We start from the raw sequence: 11518 nt of genomic DNA on the forward strand, positions 1-11518 counted from the left end.
TAAAAACTTACTCAACGCAATATAAAATATTTCGAAAATTAGGTTTACAACTAACATTTCCCCTTTTAAGCTCGGTCTAATAACTTTGGCATTCCCAGTAAATGTTTCAACTTGATAAAAACTTCATATTTCAAAGGTTTAGTGAGGGTGTCAACCACTCGATTTTCTAATTTGCAATACTTCAACTTAATCTTCTTCTTTTCAACCTAATTTCTCAAAAAATGAAGGCATGTGTCCATGTGCTTGCTCCTTTCATGTGTGATTGGGTTTTTTGCCAAAATGATTGTAGAAATATCCTTCAATGGGAACATAAATTTGATTCATTAAGTTATGCAACTAGATTGCTTTAAGTGTGTGCAATAGCTACATTCCCTACTTCGCAAGTTAATAGTGCAATAATAGATTGTTTATTTTAATGAGCATGAATAAATAGTACCACCAAAATTAAAACGGTATTCAAAAATACTATCACAATCATCTATATCTTCATCTCAGTTATTATCATGATATCCTTCGAGTACACGATTGTTAGATGAAGAATAAAATAGGTCATAGTCATAGGTATCCCCGATATATCATAGAGCAAGCCCATGATTTGTCCGAATTGATAATCCAGGAATTGTTTAGTGAATTGCAAGCCCATGAGCATCAAATGAATGAGAAGAAGCATCCTGAGAGGCCAATTCAGCAGGCATTCCAAAGTCATCTCTCCATCAAAGGTGATCAAGGTGAAAGTAACAAACAGAAAGTCCAGTTAGTCATATTTAGACAAGTCAATTGGGTCGGGTCGAATGAAGGCCCGACCCGAAGCACGAAAAAAAGCACGGGCACAACAAAGCCCAGCCCGGTACTGTAGCGTGTCGGGCCAAGCCCATGGCTTATCAGGCCGGGGCTTGGGCTTTAATATTAAACCCATGGACTGGCCCGACACGACACTGTTCATATATATATATATATATAATTTTTTAATTTTTTCTGCATATCTGTCGTAACTGCCTTGCGGCAGAAGCAAGAATTTGCTTCTACCAAATGGTAGAAGCTGAAGCCGTTGGCTAACTTTTGCCACAAGGCAGAAGCCGTTGGCAACGACTATTGGCGCTAGTAGCCGTTGCCAAACTTTAAAAATTTTTTTTTTAATTAATTTATTTTTTCCTATAAAAACCTATTCAATTTTTCATTTTCACTTTCAATTACAATTACAAATTTCTCAACCTCTCAAACTCTCAAACTCCCAATCTCTCAAACTCAACTATTTATTATATTTTTAATCTCATTTTATTTTAATTTTATCATTACAAAATATTACAAATGGATCCAATGTCAAATGAATTCAATCTATTTGAATATTATCATGCTGACGCTGATGATATTATTGATGATGCACAAGGTGGAATAGGTGGAGCACTAACAGGTGAAAGTGGTATGAGTACAGGTTCGCATTATTCGACAGACAGAAAAATAAAACAAACGTCAATGGTATGAGAACACTTTGATAGAATAGAGGAAACAATAGAGGGGAAATTAATTCGTCGAGCAGTATGCAAACATTGCGGTTCTTGTTTAACATGTGCAAGTACAAGTGGGACGGGACATCTTCGCCGACATGTTACTAATTACTGTAAAAAAATTCCACATGAACTTAGAGGACAAAAACAAATTGCATTCACCAGATCGCGATCTGTTGGTCCAGGTGCCACTTCAGCAGGAGGTCCGAGCGGTTCTGGACATATGGGAGAAATGTTGACTTTTACGTACGATCAAATGAAGGTGCGAGATTACATAGCCAGGTATGTCGTTGCTTCTGATCAACCTTTTAGTTATGCAGAAGATGAAATTTTAGAATGGATGATGCAAAATAGTATTCAACCAGCATTTAGAAGAATTCCTAGGTCAACTCTTAGGTCAGATATATTGAGAAATTATGAATTAATGAAAATAAAAATTATTGGAGAATTAAGTAATTTTAATGGTGTTATTTCAATAACTTCTGATTTATGGACTGCTACAAATCAACATATAGGGTATCTTTGTGCAACTGCTCATTATATTAATTATGATTGACAATTATGCAAAAAAGTTATTGCATTTAGAAATTTAGAATATCCACATAGTGCTCTTGCAATTTATCGTGTATTAGCAAATATTTTTGAGGAATATAAAATTAATAATTCTATTTTTTCAATTACTTTTGATAATGCTAAAAATAATAATAAAGTTATTGAATATATGTATAATCATTTATCTCCTCCATTTAATGGAAAATTATTTCATGTTAGGTGTGCATGTCATATTATTAATTTAATCGCTCAAGATGACTCGAGTTTGGCAAAAAAACATTTAGAAGTAATTAGACATGTCATTGCATATATTTCATCATCCCCATCACGGGTACAAGCATATCATCAATTATGTAGATCAATGAGGTTAAGAAGGAAAAAATTAAAAATAGATATTAGCACTAGGTGGAATTCAACATATCTCATGTTGAAAGCATGCGAAGGGTATGAAGTTCCTATAACACGATACTTCAATACCCAACCAATGGATTCGCAAGATCCTATTTTTTTGACAGATCAAGATTGGGAAATAGCTATGACTTTAATGAACTTGTTAGAGCCATTGAAAACAGCCACAGATCATTGCTCAGGTGTGTATTATCCAACAACTTGTTTTATAATATATAGTATGGTAGAAATAAGTGATATTTTTAAAGAACATAGGTATCGTCACTCTCATAATACTTTTCAAAATATATGTATGCAAATGGAACAAAAATTTAAAAAATATTGGAGTGAAATTCCTTTACTTTATTCTGCAACTACTATTTTAGATCCTAAGGCAAAAACTAATGGATTACAAAATTTATTTGATGTTATTAATGAAAATTTGTCAATTAATAGCAATGCAAATTCTGTTGAATATGTTCAAGAATTTTTATTTGATATGTATAGTATTTATGAACAAAAATATGAAAAAACTGGACAAAGTTCTGCACCAGAGGTAAGTTCTGGTAGTTCAGGTAAAAAAAAGTCACACATATGGTCTTTATTGCTCAAAGGTAAACAAACTGTTAGTCAAAGTACAAATTATAGTCAATTTTACAATTATATAAATATTGACCATTATCCTGAAATTGTTCAAAGATATAATATTGAAAAACTAGATGTTTTGGCATGGTGGAAAGACAAGACAAAAGCCTTTCCTGTGCTTGCACCCATGGCTCGAGATCTACTAACACCTCCGGTGTCAACTGTAGCATCGGAGTCCGCTTTTAGTGCAGGGGGATGCGTGCTGGATGATAGACGATCCAATTTACATCCAAATATGGTCGAAGCGATAATGTGTATGAAAGATTGGATCAAAGCTGATTTTAAATTACAGAATCGTGTGACAGAAGATGTCTTTGAAGAATTCAAAGATTTGGATGTAGAAGATGAATAGATAAATATTATATAGTAGATAAATTTTATTTATGTTTTGTAATTTATACAATATGTAAATTAATTTATTTATATTTTATTAACAATTTATAATATTTTTTATCATGTAACCACGGTATTCCTCCGCCATAAGTGAGAGATTATAAATAAAATATTCGGGGTACTGTCCTCGATTTTAATAATTGAAAAATAATTTGTGTTTAAAAATTTTAATTAAAACTTTTTTTTAAATATTTAATAAGGCCCGGCCCATTTAAAGCTTGTTAGTATATGGGCCGGGCTTTGGGCCTTTATATTTTAAAGGGTCGCTCGGCTCGAAGGCCTATTACTGTTTGGCTCTCAGGCCCAGCTCGACCCGACCCATTAACCCAACCGGCCGAGCTGGAGTCGGCCCGGCCCGGCCCATTGACGTCTCTGGTCATATTCTTGGTATCGAATCTAGGAAGAGTTTGACAGTTGACCCCCATAATTCTCACCACAGCTAGTCATCTTCTTGGTATATTTAAAATATTACACTAGGAAGAGGTTGGACCACATATTAAGATTTATATCCATATATCAAATGTGTAATTTCATTTTTTCCGTGTTACATTTCAACACCAATTCATAACACCGGTCCAGTTATGGCACTAGCTACATGGACATCCTAATCGTGTAAATCAGAAAAAGAAAAATCAATATTTTTAGAGCCAGATAGATAGTTGAATCGATTATCTTATTAATTCATAATTCAGCCTATTCAACCAAATAATTAATGGATTTAATCTATTTTTAAATTATCATAAATTTCTTAAATAATATTATATGTTTATCGCATATTTAAAACATATAATATATGAAATACATAAAATATAGTTTCAAATAAATCGAAAGTACGCTAAGACTCTTCTAAAATCACGCTTTAGGATCACTCCAAGCTCAGAAAAAATGTAAAAATACATTTTAAGAAAAATCTACGGAAGTAACGCCTTTTTTTTGCAATCCAATCTGCAACACAATTTGTTTTTGGGATAAAATGGAGAATGCCTTCAACAACCCGGTCATCTCCACCCCAACTTCATTTTCCAAGCTTATTTATACTCTCAACAAATTCATCCAAATCTCTATCTGAGCTTCCTCCTTTTCTTACCGCCCTCATCACAGCCTTTTTGAGTTCTTTCGCTTTCTTTCTCTGAGGTCCTCTTCCATCCACAGATTCGGCAAACAATTGAGCCAACTTTGTTGGGTCAGGAATTCTCTCTGTATTTTCCCCAACTCGGATCCCCACTCCCAGTTCATCAACCAAGAGTTGCGCGTCTGTGAACTGGTCGGCGCTCATCGGCCACGTCAGCATCACAACGCCGGCGGAAATCCCTTCCAAGGTTGAGTTCCAACCGCAATGCGTCAAAAACGCGCCGGTGGCTCGGTGCCTTAATATGGCAACCTGTGGAGCCCATCCTTTGATGATGAAACCCCTACCGGCAACACGATCTTCGAATCCGTCAGGGAGCTCGCCGTGTTCGGATCCGGCGTTTCTTTCGTTGATTTCCCGGACGCACCATATGAAATTGACGCCGCTTTTCTCCAAACCGGCGGCTAGCACCTCCGTCTGTTTAGAATTTAAGACCTGACGGCTGCCGAAACATACATAAACGACTGAATCGTCTTGACGAGAGTCTAGCCACTTGAGGACGTCCTGACTTGGCACGGCGGTGGATCCGCCACGTGATGTGGATCCGACCGAATCGTCATCCGGTGGCAGAACAGGCCCCACAGCCCAAACACGATCGTGACCGGCGTCTTTTTTAATGTGATCGATATAATCTCGTTCCAACTCAGCCGCTGAGTTGAACACCACTCCCCAACTCGCTTTGTTTTGAAGAAAGCAGCTTCTGTACAGTTCCCAATCCGGATCTCCTTCTCCACCTTCCCGATAAATACGATGGATCTGAAACCAAGGGTAAGTCGGACAATTGGGAATTTTCGGAAACGGTACCTGAAAATTGAGGTTGTTTGGATCTTCGTTCTTTGGTAAATCCGTCCACATAGAATAAGCAACCGACAGTGCAAGAGCGCCGGACGGCGAGAACACAACACGTGGCACGCCGACCTCAGAAGCTAACTTTCGAGTCCAACCGAGGAAAAAATCAGAGAGAATAGCAACAGGAGGTGAAGGGTGAGATTTGAACCAAGCAAGGAGCTCAGGATAATGAAGTTCTTGCAATCCGCGGATCACACCGACAAGCCTGTTCGTTGAAGAAGTTGACCACGACGGTGCCGGGAGGATCAAGGTTTGGAGTGAGGAGGAGGAAGGGTGGGAGGATGTTAAGGTGTCGAGTAAAGAGGAATTGTTGGGGGTGACTAAAACGGTGACGTTTAAGCCGCGGCTGAGTAAGCGGTGTGTGACATCGAGTAGAGGGATGATGTGGCCTGGGGTTGGGAATGGATAGACGAGAATATGTGCTCCGGCGGATGGCATTTTCGGAATTTTAGAGTGCTTTGCTTTTGAGCTTTGTTGTTGAGTTTGGAACGAAAGAGTTTCCTTTATATAGGAATGGACAAAAGTCTCGATGATTTGAATTAAGTATATCTCTTTTGACTCAGGTTTGCTTCTGCTCTGCGAGATTCCAAGTTTTCCACGCCTTTAACGTCATTAATGACGTCATTTTCCACGTGTCTTTTTTTGGGGCACGATTTGTAATAAGGCTTTTATTCGCAATATTTACCTACAAAATTAATTTAATTAAAATGTAAATTTAAATGCTCACATATTTTTTTTCATTTTACATAAGTTTTAACATTATTATCAAATATAAAAAATTATTATAAAAATAAATTAATTTAAAAATTATCTAATATAAACTATTATTATATTTAATAATAATAAAAAATATAAAAAATTATTATATTTAGTTTAATATAATGATAATAAGGTATTATTTTATTTAAATATAATAATTTAAAAAAAAAATTTATATTTATTATATTAATTAAAAATGAAAGTATTTTTATCTTAAAAATTAATAAGTAAGAAAAAATTGTAATAAAATTAATTCTACATTAATAATATGTCAATATCTAAAATGAATCATGAATGTGATAATTAAATTACTTATTATATTATTTACTAGATCACTATTGATAATAAAAGATTATCAAAATATTTTATTATTTAACAAACTAAACAAAGTAACATTATTGATAAAATATATATTATCTAAGTAATGTTTATAAGTAATACTGTGTGTATCCATTTTGGTACACACATGGTATATACTTACACATGTTATCACATGAGTGACTATTATTTTATCTTTAATTTAAAATCACTTAATCACATGATAATACATATAAATATGTACATATTTAAGTACTTAAAATAGATATATATAGTTTTATTGATTTAAATACCTTCAACCAAATGTCTCTTAAAGTTTTAAACAAACCAACATCATAATCAAAACTTAACAAACTTAAATTTCACGTAGAAAAAATGTTAAGGGGTTACTAGATATTTTACACGTGTGGTTAAATTGTGTTTTACATACACACGGTTTGTAAAATGAGGTTGAATGATGTTTTATCATGAGAGGTTAAATGATAATTTTATCATATAGAGAGTTAATTAATATTTTTCAACATAAGTGTTGAATAGGAAAATTGTTGAAAATGGTAGCTTAAATGAGAATTTTCAAGTAATTGCATTTTCAAATTAGATTTATACATTTAGTTATGAAATTTATATTTAGTTTAGTTATGAAATTTTATATCTTACCATTTTAGGATTTGATCAATATGTCGAGTTTTGATTGTTTTGGTTTAGTACGGAAAAAATGGATAAGGATAGACGATAATAGAATATAATACATTAGATGCGGAAAAAAAAGGTAAAGCTCCTTGAGAACATTACATTTGAGGGATTAGTTTGATTAATGAGCAAACATCTTCACATATTGATTGTAAACAGAACCATATTAGATAAACATGAAACTAGAAGATGTCAACGGTAGAAGACCTATCAAGATAGTGGATAATGAAAATGTTAATTGTTTTATCAGTCTTTCTTAACATTTGAGAGAATGTACTATAGTTTATGTGATAAATATCTTTAAATCAAGAAATGTATCTTTTGAAACCAACATTGATGTTCAATAGATGCATAATAATGTAGTAGATGATGAAATCACAAGGGGTTTGTAACACCCCTCTTTCAGAAGATTCCTTTCAGAGAAAGATGTTACTTAAACTACTTGACATGAATAAACTTATACTTGTAGAATCAAGTAAACAACTTATTATATTTAACCAAACAAATCCCAACACTATTGAATTCCACAAAATAAGACGTGCACAAAAGACATCCCAACAATGAATTAGTCACAATGTGTATGTTAAACTAATAAATCCCCTTATGCATGTCTCGACTAACACTGTCTTTTCGTAGCTGCCATCATTTGTTACCTATAAAACATTAAAAGAAAGAAGTGAATGATAACCACTAAATAAATAGGAGATACGAGACTTTACATTCCTTTTCTCTTTCTTTCTATACATAACATCTTATATTCTCTATCTCATGAACTCATTATCTAGGGTAAACCTACGAATCCAATCTGTGTTGATATGAAATAAAATTCATGATTAAACACTCCAGAAAACTTTGGTGAAAACATTTTTATAAAAATATTTTTTTGAAAATTAACTATAATTAGTTGTGTTGATAAAACTATGTTGAAGTAAGAATTTGACATAATATAAATAAACTCGTCTTTACACCTCTATTATAAATGCATGTAATAAGATTCTCATAACACATTTATTGTAGATGTGCCCTACTATAGATATGGAAACCTCACAAGAAATCTCATCGCAACAACCTTCTAAAAAACTTATCATTTTAAAACTAATTAAAAGAAATCATATTTTTGTTAGTTTCATAAAACTTTAAAAATTTATGATATTGAGTCTCACACATATACTATAGGATCAAGTCTCACATGTTGTTAGAGTGAGTGCTCTAAAATTAATCATCTAGTCAATGTATTAGTATTAATTTGTGATTATGCCATGTTTATAGAAATGGAATTCCTTCATCAATTGTTTTTTACTTGTATAAATATATGAATATCCTTAAAATAGTAAAATTGTGACGAGAGAATCAATACATGTCATTGATAGTAAGAGCCTAATGTTCATATATACTCTAGAAATAAACCATTAACAGAAGAAATTGCTTTTCAACATTGAAATGTTTCTTTTTGTTTACGTACAAGTATGATATTCTTCCGCACATACATGAACAGCTACAAAATCTATCAAAAAGAAAGAGCAAACTACTGGAAACAAAATTGGAAGAGTTGACAGAATGATTCTTGCTGTTATATCTGTGTTAGCCTCACTGCTTTTTCCTTAGTTATTTCTAGGTGGATGAGATTGTGGAACATGGTAATCAGCACTAAGAGCTGTAGAACCACCCATTTTGAACTTCTCATGATCATGAGCTCGAGAACTTCTATTTCTGAGACCTGAAATTGAATCTTCTCGATTCAAAACTTCCTCTTTCTTTAAAACCTTTTTCAGCCTCCTTTTCCGTCCTCCAAGCACAGCGAAGCCTGCATCCTTTTCAACATGTGTTGAGGTTGAGCTCCTTCTTGCGGCTTCAAGCACAGTTTTCTTCATATCTGCAGATTCAAGAAATATCGTTTAAGCTTTATTCATGAATTCAATCTCATAGCCTGACTCGAAAAGAAACATAAATACCTTGGCGGGTTTGCGCTGTGGAGTCTCTTAAATGAACCAAAACCAACACAAACACAAAACAAATAAACCTTAATGGCGCCATTTTTGTCTTCCTTTCTCTTCTTTAGGTAATTGGTCACTAATTCAACGGCAACAAAGAAATGCCAAGTTGAAGAGAGTATGGTCTTTATAGATTCCAAACCAAGCCAAAGCTGCGGTTCCAAAACTTTTTTTTATTCCAGTTTCTTGATAAAATATAGATTCATATTTCATAGCTATATAGGGAAACTCAAAAAACCAAAGGAGTGTCCAAAACTTTGAGTTCAAAAGTTGAGATTGTTTTATGGGTAGGCTTAAAAAATGTTAGGAAAGACTCGAAATGATAACTTGAATGGTAATAGAGGAGATTTCAAACATAAGAATAAAAGTTTAAATCTCTTTTAATAATATTTCAAAATTAAATTCTTAATTTGTAAGGTTATCATTAGATCTAGTGTTTCACTTGATTGGTTTGGTCAGATCTGTTCGAAGGAACTGTTAGGCTAATGTTTTTCTGTTAAAATAAGGAAAAAGGTCTACGACAGCGTGTAATGAAAGATACGGGGTGTTAGCGCCTGTCTGCCGCCATGCATGCAACAGAGAGAGTTTTGTCTTGGTGATCACCAAGCTTTGGCTACACAAAGCTTTGCCGATTTCATTTATATATACTTCTGCTTCTGCACTCCCCATGCAAAAATATAATTGGACTTTCCAAAGGTAAATTTTTGTGTTAATAGATCACAAGGTGTAATGTAAAAGATGTGAATCAGTAAAAGAGATTCACGGCTGCCAAAGTCAGACCACGGCACAGTTTTTTAAGGTTGTGGAGACAATCCAGGCTTAAAATAATTTAAAAAGATGTAGCTCTAGGTCTCCAACTTCGATCAAATCGTTAAGACCATGTGGGTTTGACTGGGAATCTATGACAGATTCAAATCTAAGCCTAAACCCTAACTACAAACTGGGGATGATGAACTCTTAGCACCCACATGCTAGTTTCATTATATATATAATATAAGTTTAAAATTTTAGAAAATTTAAATAAATAAAGTAAGATTATAAATAAAAAAATTGATGAAAAGATTTGCCTAGTAGGCTGCTACACAAAATGGATAAAAATTCTGTCCTTTGTGTATATATTGAGAGTAAGTTTTAAAAACTCAAATATTTATTTATTAACTATTAAAGATAATAAAATTTGTTAAATTTAAGGGTATAATTGTCATTTAGTTAATAATATTTTTAAAATAAAATTTTATCATATTTCCTGTTTTAATTTTAAAAAATAACAATTTCTTTCTACTTAAAATTTTAAAAAATTACATTTTCTCTCTATTAGGATTTATTTAAAAAATAGCAGTGATTTCATCAACTTTCTCTGCTCTGGTTGTCTTCTTTGTCAATGACCTTCTTTGTCCAAAGATCTTTATCACTCTTGACAACACATAACCCAATGGAATCGGCTGAATCTGCCAAATGCACCATAAAAGAACGGCTACAAATCTTAATCACAATGAATTTTATTATATTCTTGCATATGTACAAACACATGATTAAATAGAGAAGTTACATGAAATGAATCCCTATAAATTCCTATAATTAAGCTATGATTCCACAATCACCATCCTATTTGCTCAATTACAGCCCCTTAATTTCCTCTAATTAATTGTAATCTTCTAAACTAGGAAAGTATGAATAATAAGAATAACAAGAATTTGTACAGCTTATTACGGTATATTTCAACACTCCCCCTCAAGTTGGTGCATAAATGTCGCGCATGCCCAACTTGTCTACAAAATTTGAGAATACTCGGTTTGAGACTGCTTTGGTAAGTATATCAGCCAATTGATCTTCTGATCGAATCTCGGGCAATTCCACAATCTTTTCATCCAGCTTTTCTTTAATGAAAAATCTATCCACTTCGACATGCTTTGTACGATCATGTTGTACTGGATTATGAGCAATATCACATGCTGCTTTATTATCACAAAATAGTTGGATAGGTTGGTTAGTTGAATAACCCAAATCCTGCAAGAGGAGTCTTAACCATAACGTCTCACAAATTCCAAGTGCCATACTTCTGAATTCAGCTTCAACACTTGAGCGAGCTACAACATTTTGTTTTTTGCTTCTCCATGTCACAAGATTACCTCCTAGAAAGGTAAAGTAACCAGATGTAGATCGCCTGTTATTGACATCACCTGCCCAATCAGCATCAGTATATGCTTTTATACTTTGATAGTCTTCATTTTTAGTGAACAATACTCCTTTCCCTGGAGCAGATTTCAAGTACCTCAGAATGCGCATAACAGCATTCATAT

The 11518-nt window shown here is 33.4% G+C and overlaps 1 protein-coding gene across 1 annotated transcript; it reads right to left on the bottom strand.

Annotated features, from left to right (window-relative positions):
• Window positions 1–4281: 4281 nt before the first annotated feature.
• LOC123204638 (flavonol 3-O-glucosyltransferase UGT89B1-like) lies at window positions 4282–5975 on the bottom strand. The gene has a single exon (XM_044621409.1). The coding sequence runs from the start codon at window positions 5896–5898 to the stop codon at window positions 4498–4500; it is 1401 nt and encodes a 466-aa protein (XP_044477344.1). The 5' UTR covers window positions 5899–5975; the 3' UTR covers window positions 4282–4497.
• Between the last annotated feature and the right edge of the window lie 5543 nt (window positions 5976–11518).

This window comes from Mangifera indica, chromosome 20 (genome assembly GCF_011075055.1).
Source record: "Mangifera indica cultivar Alphonso chromosome 20, CATAS_Mindica_2.1, whole genome shotgun sequence".
In the NCBI taxonomy this organism is placed as follows: Eukaryota; Viridiplantae; Streptophyta; class Magnoliopsida; order Sapindales; family Anacardiaceae; genus Mangifera; species Mangifera indica.